The sequence below is a fragment of the Physeter macrocephalus genome, chromosome 10, assembly GCF_002837175.3.
Source record: "Physeter macrocephalus isolate SW-GA chromosome 10, ASM283717v5, whole genome shotgun sequence".
In the NCBI taxonomy this organism is placed as follows: Eukaryota; Metazoa; Chordata; class Mammalia; order Artiodactyla; family Physeteridae; genus Physeter; species Physeter macrocephalus.
The window spans coordinates 29,751,564-29,771,892 of NC_041223.1; the positions used below are offsets into that span (position 1 = coordinate 29,751,564).

At 43.0% G+C, this 20,329-nt stretch overlaps 1 protein-coding gene across 4 annotated transcripts in view; it reads left to right on the forward strand.

The window, feature by feature from the left end:
• The window catches only part of SLC2A12 (solute carrier family 2 member 12), a 54,872-nt gene that overhangs the window by 7,212 nt on the left and 27,331 nt on the right, over positions 1-20,329 (forward strand). For all 4 annotated transcript variants that reach the window (XM_007103498.3, XM_028494424.1, XM_028494423.2 and 1 more), the window contains exon 2: positions 13,215-14,555. In XM_007103498.3, the coding sequence (XP_007103560.1) occupies positions 13,215-14,555 (1,341 nt within the window). The remainder of the gene's footprint in view (positions 1-13,214; positions 14,556-20,329) is intronic.

The following is a 20,329-nucleotide window of genomic DNA, read 5'->3' on the forward strand; positions in this document are numbered from 1 at the left end:
AAAAAAAAAAAAAAAAAAAAAAAAAAAAGAATAAGAGAAGGAATTCCCTGGCAGTCCAGTGGTTAAGACTCCGCCCTTCCACTGCAGAGGCAAGGGTTCAATCCCTGGTCGGGGAACTAAAAATCCTGCATCCTGCATGACGTGGCCAAAAAATAAAAATAAAATAAATAAAATAAAATAGAGAAGTGAAGAAAAAAGAATAGGGGGAAAAAGTTGTAATTTTAATCAGTTGGTATCGTGAAAGAACATCCCTAAGCTAATGAATATTTCATTTCTATTGGGAAACAAAATTGTGGAAAGTCCAAGGCAAAATCACAGGAAGAATATTTAATGATATAAGCCCAATTGTGTAGGTATTGCCAAAAACAAAGGAATTCAAGAATTTATGAAAAGGCAGAATTGTTATGCTGGAAACAAGGTATCATTTTACTTCCTTTGCTATCAGTAAGAGACTGTTTCAAAGTTTTACTTCAGTGTTACGGAGATTTTCCCCCATAGACTCAGACTAAACAGATCTTTGTTGAATGATTTTTGTGGGCAACCCAATGAGGTAATATTACCCCCAGTTCACAGATAAAGTAACTGAGACTAAGAGAGCAGCAGCTAACATTTACCAAGCACTTACTAGCGTGCACCAGCCACTCGTCTATCTCATTTATTCTCATAACATCTTTATGAGTTATGTAATATTATCTTTATTTTAGGAATGAGTATGCAGAGGAACGGAAAGATTAAGGGACATGTCAGGGTCTAGCTGGTAACTAACCAGACACTCTGATTCCAGATTGTACCTTCAGCATTAAGCCAAGGTACCTCTGGGAGAGAAGCAAAGTGACTTGCTCCATGTAGCATGGATAATAGCCCAGAGATCCAAACCTCAGTATCCTAAATCCAAGCCAGGGTTTTGCCCACTTGAATGATAATACCATCCAGCACCAATGTTTCTACTTCCTGGTCTGTTCCGTGATTTGATCCGTGAATTTGGGTACCCAGTATACGCCTTTCAGAACTTTATTGCATTCTGTTTTAGCTATTCTCTAATTTTCCATGTGACATGTCTTTTTCTATAAGATTATAAATTCCCAGATAAAATATATATTCTTGTACTTATCAGAGCTCTGAGCCAACTGCAAGTGTTTAGAAAGTACTGTGTAGCTCATAAGAGGGAGGAATTATGCCTTTTCCTCTGTATTTCCATCAGGGATCACATGCAAATGGCACAAGTACAGCCATTTTGTAACCTAGGAAATGTGTCAGCACTGTGCTTGGATTGGCCTCCGTGCTGACTGCACTGTCCACATTGTTGAAACTGTCTGCCATCTGTGTCCAAGACGGTACTGCCGTGGAGTACATGCTTAATTGTTAAATCAGTGAGTGAGTGAAGAAGTGTTTGTTGAGCTGAACTAAAGAGCATTTAATTCTGCAATACTTATTGACCACCTACTGTGTGAGAGGCACAGTGCCAGATACTTCACAGTTAAAAAAAAAAAAAAAGATATCTAAGACATTATCCAGGTCCATAAGTTTTTCCAACTCATCAGAGAGATGAGTCTAAATAATGTCAAGACAATCATTTAGCAAATATTGAGTGTCTCCTAGAAATCAGACATGATGCTAGACCCTGGGTCCAATGGTGAACCAGTGACATTCATGCGATGCAAATACTTATTAACAATTGGTGATGAGAGAGATCAGGAAACCTACAAGGGAGGAGGTGGCCAGACACATAATGCCACAGTAGTGCACAGGGGGCAGCTCAGTCAGTTTTTGAAGGATCCTGGAAGACAGTATGGCTAAGCTGAGTCAAGAAAGTATCACTGAGGCCAATAGATTTACAGAGAGAATTCTAAGCAGAGAAGATAGCTTGTATACAAGTTTGGAAAGGAGAGAATGGCACATTCAGGGAACTACGAATATTTTTGTCTGATGAAAGCACAGAGTTCAAAGCAGGAGAAAGAGGGTTATGAAAGAATCTGAAGGTGTAAGTGGGGACCATGTTATGAAACCTTTGGGTGATAAGTATCATGAGAGGAGGAATTCTTAGGAAGAGATCCTACTGGTTTATAGAAATCAAGAAAAGTTTCTGAAAGTGATGAAAGAATTAGGGAGTCTTGGAAAACTCCACCTGCATGGCTGTAAATCCTTCAGCTCTATGGGATCACCATTCTTTTACTATTTAAACAAAAGTAGCTCCAGCCCCCATAAAGTTAAATCCACATGCCCTCCACCTATCCTCAAACACACCCGGTATACCGGTACACCTTAGGAGTCTTGTGGTTTCTGATCACTTTTTGCACCAACTTCCTGTTTCCCCTGGATTTTTGCCCTTCAGTTCCTGCAGCTGGTCTTTTCTCTCATCCCTGCTCCAATCCACGCGTGGATTACAGCCCTTTTCCTTCATATACTCAGATCCCATTCACGCAAGTTCTTTGTCGATTCTTACCGACAATTTGAAGAGAGCTATAGTGCAATTAAATATTAGGTTGGCCCATTCATACAATTCTCCTGTCAAATCCACCATAGGGAATTTCTTGTAAACCAACTTTTCTAAAAGCTACAGGCCTCTTGCACTATTGTTCCCTTGTCTTCATTCCCCATCCCCATCCCCCAGAACTTGACAAACTCTCCTGACCTTTTCTTTCATTTCTCTTATTTCTGGGTTCTGTTGGCCATTCTTCCTTGATCTCTCTCTCTCTCTCTCTCTCTCTCTCTCTCTCTCACACACACACACACACACACACACACACACGAAAATTCTTGCTTCTTGACCTTTTCTCCTGTTCTCCCTCTCTCTCCCAGAACCCACCACTGTATTACCACGATGACCCATGGGCTTTCCCCTTAACCCTGAGGTGGCCGTCTAGGTATTCATTTTTGGTAAATAAAGTGCTCTTCCTAAGAACTTTACATCCACAGGCTTTACAATATTATTTTTTCTGCACTTCATTTCCTTAACTAAAGAATTTTTAAAGCACGGAGGGTAATTCTCAACCATTTTTGAGTACCTGGACTTCTTTTTTAAAATGGAAAAACCTGGACTCCTTTATTTATTTATTTATTTTAATTAATTAATTAATTAATTTTTATTTTTGGCTGCGTTGGGTCTTTGTTGCTGCACGCTGGCTTTCTCTAGTTGCGGCAAGCAGGGGCTACTCTTTGTTGCAGTTCATGGGCTTCTCATTGCGGTGGCTTCTCTGTTGCGGAGCACGGGCTCTAGGCACGCAGGCTTCAGTAGTTGTGGCACGTGGGCTCAGTAGTTGTGGCTCGCGGGCTCTAGAGCACAGGCTCAGTAGTTGTGGCGCATGGGCTTAGTTGCTCTTGTGGCATGTGGGATCTTCCCAGACCAGGGCTCGAACCCGTGTCCCCTGCATTGGTAGGGGATTCTTAACCACTGCACCACCAGGGAAGTCCTGGACTCCTTTTTAAATAGAAAAACAACTTCAAATTCTCACATAATAGTTTTCACAGTTTTATATTTATTGATTAGAAAATATAGAATGACAGAAAGCTACTCTGCATTCACTCGCACTTTGAATTAAAACCTTTTTTTCAATCACATCTACATATGTATGAAATCTTGAAGTACAGATATGTATGTTACTATTTTTCCCAATGTTTAATAATCATTGATGGGATGAGGATCCTTTTTGAAGACTTTGCCAATTTTCAAAAGTCCCTCACTCACCACAACTCACACACATTGAAAATCTCTGGAGACATCAGAGGCCTCTGGGTAAAATGGCTGCTGGTTTGTTCTCCAGATTCACACCCTCTTAACTGTCTATTGAAAATCCCCTTGAAAAGACGAAAAGAGATGCAAAATTACAATAGTATTAAAGCCAGATATATTCAGCAATGTGTTAGAACTTACCCCTAAATAAAATGCAAATATGGGCCTAATATATAAACTAGGGCGGTAATATTTTAGCTCTCCACAAACTGTCACTCAGCACCCCTAATGAGAGAATTTTCATCAATCAAAGGATGACATCTCCACAGACTCCCCCAGAGCTGCTTTTTCGGAGGGTCAGAAGGTTTTGCTCCATAGTCCAATTCCTCCCACCCTATCCTGTCACCATCACTTCTCTTTCTATATCTCTTAAGGGCTACAATTTTCAAGATTTCAGCAACTCTGTCTGGCTCGTTGCATCCTAGAATGTGAAATCAGTGTTAAGAAGAGACAAAGTCCAAATGAGCCACTGGTATGGTACCTTCTAGAAGTTGTAATTTTGCATGTATTGTTTATGACAAGCAAAAAATGACAGTCTGTTCATAGTCAGGGGACCAAAAAGTGGAAGAAAAAAAATTCCTTTCTCAGTCCAGTGGGGTCACTCCAGAAGAATAACTTCCAGACATCAGAAATTTGGCTAGCAGCTGTGCACGGTCAACTGCTCCTTCAGGTCTAACTATGAGAGTTTCCGACTGCAACTGCGTGGCTAGACTAAGGTGTGTCAGACACTGAAAACCCAACAGCTTTTGCAACTTCCTTCTTATTTCTTAGTCTTTCCCTTCTGGGGAACTAGAAGATTCAGATACTCACTTAGTCTCTCTCACAGCCAAGTTTGACTGTGGAACTCACTAGTTCTGGTCAACGAGACGTTAGGGCAAGTCTTTGTAGGGGAGGGAAAAAGTTTTCCTCAACCTTTTTAGGGCCTGTGGCTGAGTCTGAAAATTAAACTGACAAAGACTAACAGAAAAGCATCCATATTTATTTAATATAAGTTTTATGTGACATGGAAACCTTCATAAGGAAAATAAAGACCCAAAGACATGACTAAGCCTGAGTATTTTTATCCTAGATTTGATGAACAGTGGACAGTCATGAAAATATGACAGGTCAAGGAGTATGAGGTAAGTGTAGTGAGCCAGGGGAAACTTAGCAAGGCTGTTTGTTTGCATTCTTCTTGGTGCCCCTTTGTCTTCTGAGATAAGGATGTTCTTTTCCTCCGGGTATAACAGAGAGCACCTCTCACATGAGGGTTTTATGACCTGCTTCGGGGGGAACGCAGGGGAAGGCTAGAGCCACCTTCCTGTATCTGGCATTTTCTCAAATTCCTTCAGCTTAAAATATTCAATATGCCAAGGGGTTGTATTTGGGGGTCCCATGTCCTGAACCCCATCATCTTCCAAGGTGCTTCTGGAAAGTTCCTTCCCTGATAAAAGGAAAGAGGCACATGGGGATAACCCCTTGCCCTAAGCCTTCTTCCACTGTCTGCTGCCTTTGAGTCTGGCTGTGAAAGCATCTAATATCTAGAGCTGTGACAGCCACCTTGCACGTATGGTGACAGATTGGGGACAAAAGCCAACCCTCTGAGGAGGCAGGAACAGAAGGATTCATAGAGTGTGAATCCTTGTAGACACCAAATTCAACTTGGTCTTCTCACAAAGTAAACAATAAGTGCCCTTGTTTTTCAGGTTTTTGGTTTCCTGCCGTCCAAAATATCATAAATGATTTGGGGGCTGGGTAAAGAGAATGTGGCAATCTGGTTATTGTCAAGCACATTTTAAATACAAAGGCAAAGCATGCGTTTTAAGATTTCTCTTTATAGGAAACAAATATATTTTGGACAGCATCTGATTTCTGTTCTCTATACTTAAAAAAAAATGGACTCTGTGGAAAAAAGAGATGCAGGACAACATCTGGTGATAAGAGTAAATTGAGGTGAAGATGGAACTAGCTGAGATCAGAGATGCTAATAGACCTAATATGAGATGTGTAAAGTGTCAGAGTCTAAAACTGCAAGAGCAGAATTATTATCTGAAATCTGTGATGCAGGGGATAAATAAGAGAAGTGATTCTAAGATGCACATAAAAAGAACAATAAGATAGAGATGAGGAAATGAATATATTTAGCTAACATATAAATAATTATTCCAAAACAAATGGGAAGGAAAAAAACCCCCAAAATACTAGAGGAAATCTTTTCTGAGTAGGAGAACTCAACCAGTAGCAAAAAAAATTTAGAAGAAACAAGTACTCTGACTTGTCCTGGTGAAAGTTTCAAATTGAAGGAAAGACGAAAGAGAGGAAGGAAAGAAAGAAAAGAATGAAAGTCCTACAAGGAATCAGGCAGAAAAGGAGTGTTAACAACAGAGCAAAGTGCAGGGAAGTGCTCTTATGCCCCCTCTTTATACCTCCCCAGCCAACAGAATTTGGAGAAGATTAGTTTCAGAAAAGTGTGTCTGTGAAAGTACTATGTGAGGTTGGAAAAATAAAAGGAAAGAAAGTAAAGTTCCTACCTTTTTGTCCTAGAAAGTCCAAACAATAGTAGGTATAGAGGAAGGCCACGTTGTCTGTTGTTCTGAGTTTCATTGCATGTTAAAGAGAGGATGGGGGTACGGGGAGAGGTGGGGGGAAAGTGGTTAGCTAAAGGATAGTGCCCAATATTTACCATCACAGGGAGCACCACTCATGGTCCAAGGCCAAGAGGCAGCATCTGGAACTTTTGGCAGCTGTTGGAAACACCATACCACAACACCACACTCTCCTCACACCCTCCGTACAAGGGAGCTGTCTGATTAAGCCAGTGCTCTCCTTCCTGGGCATCCAATAGCCTCTGCAGAGCTCTGGCATTAGGTCCCATGTGGGCCCCCCTATACAGACTCTACTCTCAAGGGACTCCCAATCTAAGCAGGAGACAGACTAATCCACAGTGCTGTAAGGCCCTGGACACAAAGGCAGAAGAGAGAAGAGAGATGAATGCTAACCACAGAGAGGGAGTCTGGAAGATTTTGTAGAGAGGGGATATTTGAGCCGGATCTTCATAGACTCAGTTTTCCCTAGGCTGTGAAGGAGGGAGGCCAGATGTGCCACGTGCCGTAAGTGAGGGACAACAGCATGAAGAGAAGCACAAGTCTGGGAAAGGGCAGGCATTTTCCAGAAACAACCAGTGGTGCAGAAGGGCTGGAGAATTGTGCCTGGAGACTGTTGTTGGGACCTGAAAACCTGGTCCCCAGAAAGGAGACTGCTAAACATGGAATCTGAGTAACTAGTGAACAAGCCTGTGCATGGGGCTGACATTAAATAAAACATAAATATACGAGTGACAGTGGAACTCTTTAGAGTCCCTGCAATGGTGCCATATTAACTGGCTAATAACAGTGCTGAAACAGTGCTGAAATACTGATTGCATGTTGTTCAGATGCTAAGCATTTATGTAAATATAAAGTTCCAGGTGCTAACCCTTAAGTCATACTAGGTATTAACCTTAGTCTGTTGACCAACCATGGGGAAGAGAGGACCAAGGATTGGCATTTGCAGTGCTGTTACCATTCATTCATTTATTTATTCACTCAACAGATATTTATTGAGGATTGACCTTGTGCCAAAGACTAGAGGTAAGAATACAGATGTAAAGAAAGCAGGGTTTGGGGACTTCTCTGGTGGTGCAGTGGTTAAAACTCCATGCTCCCAATACAGGGGGCCTGGGTTCGATCCCTGGTCAGGGAACTAGATCCCACGTGCATGCTGCAATTAAGAGTTCGCATGCCACAACTAAGGAGCCCTAGAGCTGCAACTAAGGAGCCCGCCTGCCACAACTAAGGAGCCCGCCTACAGCAACTAAGACCCAGCGCAACCAAATAAATAAATAAAAATAAATTAAAAAAAAAAAAAGAAAGTGGGGTTCTTGCCTTCAAGGTCTTTCTGTGTAAGAGGGGAAGACAAACAGGTCAATAAATGAGTGACAGAAGTATGCCTTCATATATCTGAAACCCTGCATTCTGTGCACAGCGGGAGTGCAGAGGGGCTGGGGTGGGACAGCAGAAGGTGGCAGAGCAGGGTAGTCATCATGGGGGAGGTGGCACTTGAAATGACTCTTGAATGGTGGCTTGGGATTAAGGGTATTCAGAGGGAAGGAGCAGAGAAAGAGGAGAACACAAATGCAAGGCCATTTGGGGGCCACTGCAAGTTTTTCTCAAGCCAAACATGAAGTAGGAGGTCTTTTAAATGTGTGAAGCCTTCACAGTTGGTCAAGCTGTATAATGACCTGGCTGCCTGCTGAAGAAAGACCTGTGTGTGCACGCTGCTTTCCAGTCTGTTGTAGGATTCAGTCCTCTGGCCAGTGTTTGCTGTGTGTCCATTATGTACCTACGCTATAATAGGCACATGGGGGAGAAAGGAAAGAAGAAAGCGGGCAGAAACTCAAATATTGTGAAAAATGGAGTGTTTCATGTGCTTGCCAGTTAAAGTTGTGGTTCTGCCTGAGTCACCGTGAGCAGGAGACAATGCAGCTATTGTGAAAGCAGATGCAGCCTCTTAGCCTGTGGGGCTTGCCTGTCCTTTGTGCCCTGGATGTGGGTCTCAGTGCTCATTTGCATAAAGCCTCTGAGTTGTAATCACATCTTCAATAGCAACAGTTTTACTTTATTATCTTACTAAGGAATTATCATCGCATCAAAAGGAACACGGCTGGTCTAACAAAGCAGCCAGACCCAGAGGGTAGGTATGACCCAAGAGCCTGTGGGTACCAGTTGCAAGTTTCTAGATAGTTTCTACCTCTGTGATGTCCACAAAAGGCTGAGAATTCCCTATGGCATCTTTGGGGGGAACACCGGGATGTAAAGAAGGGCCCTCGTGGATCAAGACCAGGACCCAAATGACCAGGAATGCTAAACTCCACCATGAACTTTAAGTGCGGACTGGCTTCAGGGCTGGATGCTTATTGAAAAGGCTCTAATTGTGATTCCTCACCCTCCTCTCTTCTGTAGCGCTGGCTGCTTCTTCTCAGTCCAGCCAGCTGCCCCAGACTCTACCATTCGTGTTTAGGCAGACATTCTCTCTCTTTCCTCCCGTTCTCTGTCAGATTTCTTGGAAAAGTCATCTCTACGTTCTGGCATCCATAGGAGAGCATCCTGCTTCTATCATCATCAACCAAAAAGTAGACACAGAAGAAGAAAAACCCACTCTATGTCTTTCTTCATTTTATTTATATGGTAAAATAGCACCAGGAAAAATTTCCCATGGTGGAAGTCCTAAAGTGTCACAGGGTTGAGATCTTGGAAGCGCTAGGGTCTAGCCTTCCACACTGAATTAGAATTCCAGATCCTGAATGGGCAGCCTGAGGACTGTAATGGAACCTCAGCAGTAATAAACAGCAGTTGTGAGATGAGTGGGGGAGCTAGTTTGGGTCAGTAGCCCTTAGAGCATATAATGGGGAAGATATACCCTTCAAATAAAATTCAGTCAGTAAAGACCATAGCTTAATTCTGTAGCATATAACCTGTGTTGGTATCCTCCCCCCAACCTATGTGAGTATCGGGTCATAGAATGTCCTGGTGCAACTGTATAAGCTTTTGAAGGCAAATTGCCTAGATAGATGACAGATAGATAGATAGATAGGTAGATAATACTGTGATATTTAATTTTTAAAAACTTGTAATTTTGTAAAGAGAATTTTTTATTCATATGGAGACAATTTTATTATATCTCTAAAGAATTATACTCAGTGCTAGCTGCTGGGTCTCAAGAGGGACACTGACAGACCAGGATGGTTTCCAGACCCTTCGCACACATCCCAGTCTGTCAGTGTCCTATGAACCCAGAATAAAAGAACTAGGCATATGAAGCTAAGTCCAGAAAGCAGAAGAAAAAGCTGGGTCTCTCTTCTCTCAAGGGATATTTCCCCAAGACCACAAGAAGCTGGCTTTGGGACCTGCACCCCTTCCCCCATCCCCTTTCCTCCTTAACCCACTGCCTAGACTCTCTCCAAAGTAGGAAAATAGAGGGCTTCCCTGGTGGTGCAGTGGTTAAGAATTCACCTGCCAATGCAGGGGACACGGGTTCGAGCCCTGGTCCGGGAAGATCCCACATGCCGCGGAGCAACTAAGCCCGTGTGCCAAAACTACTGAGCCTGCTCTCTAGAGCCCACGAGCCACAACTACTGAGCCCATGTGCCTAGATCCCGTGCTCCACAACAAGAGAAGCCACCGCCATGAGAAGCCCGTGCACCGCAACGAAGAATAGCCCCCACTCACTGCAACTAGGGAAAGCCCGTGCACAGCAACAAAGACCCAACATAGCCATAAATAAATAAATAAATAAGTTTATTTTTAAAAAGTGAAAATAAAAATAAAGTAGGATAATAGAGCATCAAAGGAAGGAACTCTTGTATCTCAAGGGGTCTTTCTTTTTCTAGGGAAGCACTATTTCCCATCCAACAAAACAGGGAAACTAAGGAAGGTGAAGGAGAAGGACAAGTTGGCAAAGACTGTCCTCTGCTACTCACACAGCTCTGGCATCTCTTCCCCGTGTCCTTGACGCAGTACCCCATGCTGCCCTCTGTCCCTCTAAATCTGCTTCTGGGTGCCTCACTCAACCTGCCTCTCAAGTGCCTCATTCTCCAGAGTCACTTATTTCTCCAACCTGAATATTGGAGACCAACTGCCAGAGCACACACCCTAATCAGCACATCAAACTTAGATATAAAGAACAACGACAAGAAGAGATACGGAGCAATGTGATATTCTTATCCAAATATGAGAATCTGACTCAGATCACTTGTGGTAGAAGGAAATTTGTTGTTGAGGGTTTTAAGATCACGTGGGAAAAAAGAACATGTGGAAATTGAGAGCATGAAAGTACTTCAAAGTCATTTTGCATGTGAAAATTAAAAGAGTACATAATAAATAATAGAAAATAGAGATATCACTAGAATGTTAAGTTTCTTGGGGAGCAAGAACCACATCTGTTTTGTTTCATTGTGATACATATAGAGAGACATCTGTACATATATATAGATATCTCCCAGTACCTAGGAAGATGCCTGCTGTGTAATGATGTTAAATATTTATTTTCTGATTAGCTGTTTAAATTGCTGATGTAGTTTCAATTCAATGGTTTGTATTCGCAATGCTCATACATCAACTTTATTTTATTGTGGATTATTGCATTTTGATTTGCTCCTGCATCTAAATATTTGATGCTTTTTAAAGTTTATTTTTAGAGTCTCCCATTTTCCACATGCCATCAGGATCCCAGAGATGTAAAATACCTTGGATACTTGTGATGGGAAGCGATGTCAGATCACCTTTATCTGACCTGCTCCTTTCACCAAAGCTAAATGGCATTTTTTTTTTTTTTTTTTTTTTTTTTTTTTGTGGTATGCGGGCCTCCCTCCGCTGCGGCCTCTCCCGTTGCGGAGCACAGGCTCCGGACGCGCAGGCCCAGCGGCCATGGCTCACGGGCCCAGCCGCTCCGCGGCATGTGGGATCCTCCCAGACCGGGGCGCGAACCCGGTTCCCCTGCATCGGCAGGCGGACGCGCAACCACTGCGCCACCAGGGAAGCCCCTAATTGGCATTTTTAAACCACACCTCCTACTCCAGCAATGGCATAGTTGAACAGCCTTAGCTCAGCCTGTGATAATTGTGTGTCCAAGCACACGTTTCTAGTCCGTTTCACACACATCTCATTCTGCTGCTTCTTCATCGCCTTTGCTTTTGCCTCCTCTTCTAAACGTTGGCATTCCCTAGGTCCTCGTCCTCATCTTGCTTCTCTTGTTCCTCTATTCTGTCTCCCTAAGTGATCTCTCCCATCCCTGTGGCTGTAAATACCAAATACACACTGCTGGATCCCAAATACATCTCTCCAGCCTTGACTTACCTCTTCAGTTCCAAATCTGTATGCCCAATCCACTACCTGATATTTTAATCGGAACACCTTACAGGTAAAACAAGTAAACCGTTTTAGTAAATCTAACGTGGAACTTCTGATTTCCACTTCTCCTTTCACCTCCGCCCATAGCCAGGTCCCTTCTGCTTCTTCCCTAGGTCCACCTGTGGCCCATATAGCACGTAAGCCTGCATACCGGGTACTGAATATTGTAAAACCACCCAACAGACTGCTCAAACCAGGGAGCCATCTTGGGTTCTGACCCACTTCCTTACCCTCCAACACCAATTCATGAGCAAGTGTCCTCATTTTTACCTCCAAATTAACTCTTGAATCTGTCTGCTTGTCATCAGTTCCACTCCTCACACCCAAATGCAAGCTGGCACCGTCTCTTGTCAAGACTAAGGCGACAAACTACCCCCTGCTACCAGTCTTGCCTTTTGACAACTAGTCTCCACACAGCAGCAAGAAGCTGAGTGTCTTCCCTCTTATTGGTCAGTGGGCATGGACCCCACTGTATTGGGAATACAATAAAAAGTTGTCACTGTGACCTGCCAGGCCTTGCATGAAGTGTTCCCTCTCTACCTACCCACTTTCACTGATGCCCCCTCCCACATCCCTCCCCAAGCTCATGCTGTGCCCCCATACATGACATGACGTCCTGGCATCTCATAGCTCCTAAAACAGGACAAGCGATTTTCTGTGCTCCGGCCTTGGAAACTACTGCTTCCTGGACCTGTGATACTCTTCCCTAAGCCTTTGTCTTTCTGTTTTGTATCCTTTCTGCTATGACAAGTTACAGACATGTAACAAACACTTATGTACCTACCACCGAAAATTAATGACTTTTAACATTTCACCATTTTCCCTCAGATGTTAACCCTACACGAATGGCACAATATAAAGCCCCTTTTGTTCTTCTTCCCCCTGTCCCATGCCCCTTCCTCCTTCCTCAGAGTGAGTGATGGATGCCGTCGGGTCCTTTCCCTGCACCTACTTCCGCCTCCTTCTTTCTGACCCAGACCTGAATTCGTGGAGGCGCTCACATCCTGGCCTCCCCCAACACCCTCATGTGTTTCAGCAAAAGCCAGCAGTGGCCCGATTGCGGCCAAGGAGACCGGAGGGCAGGTTTCCTGGAGGCTGTGCTTCATTTTGCCCCAGGTTCCACGCTGGGAAGACTGGGGCCCTTCCGGAGGTTGCTTCGCTCTCTGTCCTGCCCTCAAGGGTTTGCCTCAGACAGAGGGACCCGAGGAGCCACGCCCCCTGAATTTCTCGTCCAACACCAAGGCAGGAATGAAACAGTGTCCTTGTTTGTTCAGTCCTCATCATCTGTCATCTGCTTATCTCGCATATCTGTCTGCTCAAAACGAAAACCAACATCACATCACAAACAGAAGAAATAACTTTCTAAATGTCTCCACCCCTCTCCTTCCCAAAAATGAAAGAAAAAGGATTTTTCCTTCTTTAATCATGTCTTGGTTAGTGTGTTATTTGACTATGATTATATGTGTTTATACTCAGTGCTATGAAAAACATACTTAGACAAGCTTAAGTCTCCATCGGACACAATTCAGAAGTGACCTGTTTCTTCTCTCTGCTCGTAGGTTGCGGTATGTTTACTCTCCTGTCGTCTGTCACGGCTGCTGTCAGCGGCTTCCTGGTGGGGTATGAGCTTGGGCTCATCTCTGGGGCTCTTCTTCAGATAAGAACCTTGTTAGCCCTGACCTGCCACGAGCAGGAAATGGTTGTGAGCTCCCTCCTCATCGGGGCCCTACTGGCCTCTCTCATCGGAGGGGTCCTGATTGACAGGTGCGGAAGAAGGGCCGCCATCATCCTGTCGTCCTGCCTCCTTGGACTTGGGAGCCTGGTCTTGATCATCAGTTTATCTTATGCGGCTCTCATAGCGGGACGCATTGCTATTGGGGTTTCCATTTCACTCTCTTCCATCGCCACGTGTGTCTACATCGCAGAAATTGCTCCCCAGCACAAGAGAGGCCTTCTTGTGTCGCTGAACGAGCTGATGATTGTCATTGGCATCCTTTTTGCCTACATTTCAAATTACGCGTTTGCCAATGTTTCCCACGGCTGGAAATACATGTTCGGCCTTGTTATTCCCTTGGGAGTTTTGCAGGCGATTGCGATGTACTTTCTTCCTCCAAGTCCTCGGTTTCTGGTGATGAAGGGACACGAGGAAGCTGCTAGCAAGGTTCTCGGAAAGCTGAGAGCCATCTCCGATACAACGGAGGAACTCACTGTGATAAAATCGTCCCTGAAAGATGAATATCAGTACAGTTTTGGGGATCTGTTTCGTTCAAAGGACAACATGAGGACCCGAATCATGATAGGCTTAACATTGGTATTTTTTGTACAAATCACTGGCCAGCCAAACATATTATTCTATGCATCCACTGTTTTGAAGTCCGTTGGCTTCCAAAGCAACGAGGCAGCTAGCCTCGCCTCCACAGGGGTTGGGGTTGTCAAGGTCGTCAGCACCATCCCGGCCACCCTTCTTGTAGACCATGTCGGGAGCAAAACCCTCCTCTGTGTCGGCTCCTCTGTGATGGCAGCTTCATTGGTAACCATGGGCATCGTGAATCTCAACATCCATATGAACTTCACCAATATCTGCAGAAACCATCGTCCTATCAACCAGTCTTTGGATGAGTCTGTGCTTTATGGACCAGGTAACCTGTCAGCCAGCAATGACACCCTTAGAGAATCCTTTAAAGGGATGGCTTCCCACAGCAGAAGCTCACTAAGGCCCATGAGAAATGACCTGGAGAAGAGAGGAGAAACGACCTGGGCATCCTTATCGAATGCTGGACTAAGCCAAACTGAATACCAGATCATCACAGACCCTGCGGACGTCCCAGCTTTTTTGAAATGGCTGTCCTTAGCCAGCTTGCTTGTTTATGTTGCTGCATTTTCAATTGGTCTAGGACCAAGTAAGTATTTTATTTTTTATTCCTTCCCTCTCTCCCCTTATGAATGTTATATATTATCTTTGACCCGTCAGAGCATCCTACCTTATACATGGAACTACTAGAAGGAAGATGGGGATGATATTGGCCACCTGATGTTTCTGCTAAGGAGGAAAGTATGGTTGGCTTATATCTGCCTTGTGAAATGCGCAGGGCTAGTATTCAACCAAGGATTAGTTTCCCATTATTTGTCATATGAGGATACTTTAACATCAGTTGATTAGGAATGAGTCAGACCTTGAAAGATATTTGTTGCTCAAGAGAATATAGTGTTTTATGAAAACAGAGTTTACTGGGACATTGTCTTCTATATCATTCTCTACTTTCTTCATAGGTGCAAGGAAAAAAAATTGTGTTTAGATTTTCTTAAAGACACAATAGTAGATGCATTCCAGTAATAAAGAAGAAGAAGGGAATTAAGAAGGAATTATTATGGGAAGGATAATGCATTATTGAAGTATATTTGATCCCTAGAGTAACCTCCTGGGGCACTTTACTCTGTCTATTAAACAGGAGAATGGGAGTCAATGCATTCACATTGAACATAGTACAAACAATCTACAGGGAGGTAGCTACAAGGTTGTTTTATTTGATATAGTCAGTCTATTGCAGTGACAAAGTTTAATCGCTTTTCTTGAGCAAACTCGAGTTTGCTAGAATAGGTTGTTTGTTGCGGTTCTTTCATCTTTTAGCCTCACATCCAAAGTCTAAACCTCTCTGTAGGGAAGTTGTGAAGGCTCTTTTTTACGCCTCACTAGAAAATGATGTGCTTAAAAATCAAGAGTAGTCTCTCTCTACCACCCTCAACTCCTACCTGTCACCCCTCCCTCCTACTCTCATTCTTCTCCATCTCTCTCCCTTTCTTCCTCCTTCCTTTCCTCTCTTACAGAGTTGATATTGAAACTTTTGTTTACAATGATCAAGGAGTAGACAAATTTTCTCCCATAAAGGGAAATGCTGGAGGTTCAAGAATAATGAGAAGACATAGGCTGTGTTGAAGGAGAAGGAATCTCATGAACACGTGCAGGTTTCTGGTGCCAGATGCTGGACAGTGTTTCTGGAGAGGGCTTGTCCTAGTGATCCACTCTTAACTCTTCATTCAAATGATATGTACCCAGTGACTAATTGTTTTAATAGCCAGGAACTATGCTCAATATTAGGGAAACAGTAATGAACAAGGCAGATACTGTCCCTGTCTTCAAGGAGATTTTGGTTGAGTGGATTGAGCTATGCTCCCTGTGTCTGCTTCTTTCTGATGAAATGAAATTTCAAATACTCAAATGAAATTTGAGTAAGCACCTTTTAAAAATTGTTATTAGAAGAGCAAGATATGAGCGCTACCTTGTACCAAGGAATCAACTTAACCTTGTCTGTGAACCTTTCTATATCAATAAGGTTTGCTTACTTGATAAACTTCAGGTGGTATTTATTGTTCCATTGATTCCCTTTGCTGGCATCTTTTTTTCCTATATATTCATCATAAAACTAAAAATATTTCTTTGTTGCATCAGTTTTCTTGATCCAATCTTTTGAAATATCACAGATCAATTAAGAAAAGGATGACCTCTTTGTTTTCATTCAGAGAACCTCTCAGGTTGGCAGAGGTTATGACATGACACACATTATAGTATGAGAGTCATTGATCTTAAACTTCCAGAGCCAACCTATTCATGGTAAGAGTCCTCCCGAGCTCATGATACTCTTCTTCTCTTTAGTTTTTGGGTAACTTTGAAAAGTACAGTAAATCCTCAGTCACTCACATATCATTTGATACTTTATTGTATTAGAGCAAGAGTTCCCCTTTTCAGGAAGCTCAATCTGATTTTGGAAAAAATTATTGGAGGCTATTTGTTATTTACCTTCTAGAATTCCTTAAATAGTATTCTATACTAATTTTTAAAAATACATAATTTAAGCTTTAGACTCAGCTAATATTTATTGACACCTATTTTGTCAAACACTGCTCTAGGAAGTTTTTACATATTTTGCAGTACTTCATTTTACCTTCACAACAAGCCTGGGAAGAAAAGTATTCACCAAATTTTATAAATGACGACACTGAATCTCAGAGAAGTTAAGTGACTTGCTCTCATGAAAACATCTCTTGTCTTCTGAAATGGCCAAGACAAGAATAGGCAGAACTGTGTTGGTCTTGATAGCAACTGTTAATTGTCAGTTCAGTCCTCTCCTTGAAGATATATTAGAAATAAGAGTGAATGAAAATAGTGTATCATTGTCCATCACATGAGGCTATTAATGGGCCACTGCATTTTATGCAGGATAGAGACAGTCTCTCTTTTTCTGAAGCTCTGCTAGCTTAGCGAGCATGTACATTTTTTATAAGGCTGAGCTACAGGATAAAAGAGAAGGAAAATAATGATGAGAATGCAGAAGTTTTTGATGTGCATTTACTTGAATAACTAAACTTGATTAAGACAATGTTTAGTGTGTATATTGGTTGGAATTCAAACTCAGCGCTAACAAAGACCAAAATAACAGTGGCTTAAACAAGACAGCAGTTTCTTTCTTTCTGTTAACAGCTGGAGCTGGGTAGTTCTGGGTGCTGTGGAGGCTTCCAGCCCAGGCACCAGAAGCCTATAGACAGTGTCCCCAGACGCCATAGACTGGTTCCCAGTCTATCGTGATGCCTATTCAGAGATATTAAGATGAAGTTTAAAATTTCATCACCCTTTTCTAATAGCTAATGATCCCTTGAGAATAAGTGAAATGCCCAAAGTACAGTCAATTAAAGGGAGGCTAGGTATTGAAAGGCCTGGATGAGAAGACGGTGTGAGCAGTTCTACCAGAAAAGCAGAACTGCTGTGAGTGATATGAGATAAGGAATTTTCTACAGGGATTAGACATCGCATAATTGTGAGAGCTGCTGAGCAAGCAGAGGTCTGGTAGGGGACGGTTAGAGGCAAAGGAGAAAGTCACTAATCAGGGCCGCAAAGAAAAGCTGGTGGAGTCTGTAAAGCCCGTGCCTTCTGCATCTGGTTGCAGCCTGAAGTCTCTGCAGGTCAGCAGAGCAGGTGGGAGGAAAAGCTGGATGCAGAGCCTGGGGAGCAAAGACAAGGGACCCTGCTAGGGCAAACCGGAATCCATAAGAACCTGGAACCCACATCTGTCTCTCACCATGTCAACTCTGATGACGCAGGCCACCTGCAGAAAAACTGATGTCCTTCTCCACAGAGCCCTGCCCATGTGCCTGGCCTGGTACTTGGAGAAGTTGGAGGAGGAGATCTGGGTGCACTGGCTGCTCCGCATGCCAACAAGGAGAACAGCAGATCACAACAATGTGTACAACATGCACTGATGTCCAGGGCACCAACCCCCCAAGCACAGGGCCGAGTGTCACTGTGGCCTTCCAAGTCTCAGGCAAATTTCTCTTCTGGGCAACCCTTACCCAGAACTACACAGGGAAGGAAATGTAGTTCCAGCTTAGCTAAACTGACACAGTACAAAATGGCCAGAGTGATAAACTTGACTAAGAGAATAGATGTGAATCTGGAAAGAAATATTTCAGAAGGTCAAAGTCTCTGTATTCTGTCTTTAGTTTCTGTGACAGACATTTATTTCTTTTAATTAAAACATTACTTGTTAAACTATATGACTAGCTTCCATTCCATCTAGTTCTAAAGAAGCCATGAGGTCATTTCATTACTGTCTTTTGGCTTTTGTTTCTTTAGCTATAAAACCAAAAAACACTCTTTTGCTAATGCATTGTAAAAGCTTTCATATTGATTTTCTCAGGAATGTTAATTGTCTCCCTTGAGCTGACCACTGTCACGTACCTCCAGTTCCATTGCCTCACGTGACTTCTTGTTCCCTTTTTCCCAATGAGTGCTGAACTTTTCCATTTTGATGCTCCACTGTCAGCTGAACACAAAGAAGCTGAGGCTGAATTCTTATTCCCCTCACGTCAAGGGGACTTGTCTTTCTTTTCCATGGGGTAGCCACTCCGCCAGTCACCCAGGTCTGACGTTCTGGGCCCATTTCCCAATCCAGTCAATGACCAAATAAATGCTCTTGGATTTTCCCTCACAGAGGGTTCCTGTGTTCATTTTTCCTTCCCATTTCTGCCATCCTAGTCTACCCCTTTCGGTCTCATCCCTAGATTACTGGGAGACCCTTCCTATCATTCTTTCCCCTTCTAGGCCTTTCCCCCACCCAACCATCCTCCATACCAGTATTCCCTAAGTAATCATGTTCCCCATGTCACCACAGCTCACAAATCTTCCATGGCTTCCCACTTTCTTCCATATCAGAAGAATCAAATGCCTTTCAAGATGAAAAGAAGATTAGAAATGATCTAGTCCTACATTTTCCTTTTAGAGAAAAGAAACAAGAAACTCTCAGAGATAGAGATCACACAGATTTAGGACTAGAACTCTGGACATCTGAAGCCTAATTCCATGCTCTTTCTACGACTATATCACTCATCCTGGAGGGAAAGGATGTGTGATTTTCAAGGTTCTCCATCATCCCACCCAGCTCCATCAGAGTGTCTGCACAACTCCAAGGGGCACCATTTACATCGTAGTCTGTGGAGTTTTCTTTCAGGGCTACCATTCATATAGAAACACATATAGATTCCACATGGGATATAAAGAGAATGATGCCCCCTGGCGTTGTGACATGAGGCAATGCTTTGCCTCTCTGGGCATTTTTATTTCCCATTGCTCCCCACCCAGGTCAAGAGACAGAAAGCATTTGTTGTGGCCTCTTTTCCTTCCCCCTTACTCTACCCAAGTCCCTCCTATCTTGAAAGCTCAGTGAAACTCTTATCTCTTTTATGAATTCACTCCATTTCTTCAAGGTCTTTATTTGTATGAACTACTAGTTATTTCTAGTGTAGACTAGTTCAGTTCTGGGCTACAAAGACCCTGAACTTAAAATCACAAAACCTAGGTTCTAATCTCAGTTCTTCTGCCTACTAGTTGTATGTTTTTAAGTCATTTATTTTCTCTGAAGCTCTCTCTAAATCCATGAATTGGGCATAATAATACCTGTCCTATCTCACAGAGTATAGGTGAGCGTCAAGGGAACTAATGCATGTGCAAGTGTTTTGGATGTTCTAGTGTGTGATGTAAATGGAAGTTACCACGTGATAATACAACTTAGTCCTTAATGATATAGTGTACTGCTTTTGTATGCTTGTTTGGTTTATTAACCAGAATGTGGTTACTGGATTGTAAGCTCTTTGAGGGAAGACACGACATCTCACATTTTTTTCCTTCTGTCCCTTTAAGTCAACACTGTATATATCTGTTTGAAAACCATGCAGGGGTACATTTATGTTTCTAAGGAGGAGAGGGAAAGAAGAACTTTAAAACTAAGGTGAATATACGGAAAAATCTCGAAGTGTGCTTCTTTATCTGTGTCAAGCTATCTAGTGGGTAGGCTAAGTACCAGGAAAGCTGGGAACACTAGGTTGCCACAGAAGCTCCTGTTCCTCCTGAAACCATCATGTTTTTGCAAAACAATCCATCACTTTGAAACCACACACCTCAGTTTGAGACTCGAACCCACAATCTTCTAATCTCACTCCTTCAGGTGGGACTCGAATCCAGCTGCGCTTCAGTTGGGACTTGAACCCCAAATTTCTGGCTTAGGCGGGGACTCAAACCCACAATCTCCCAGCTGAAACCACACACCTGGTCACAGGATTTAATGCACCTCAGGTTCTTTTTTTTTGTTGTTGTTGCGGTACGCAGGCCTCTCACTGCTGTGGCCTC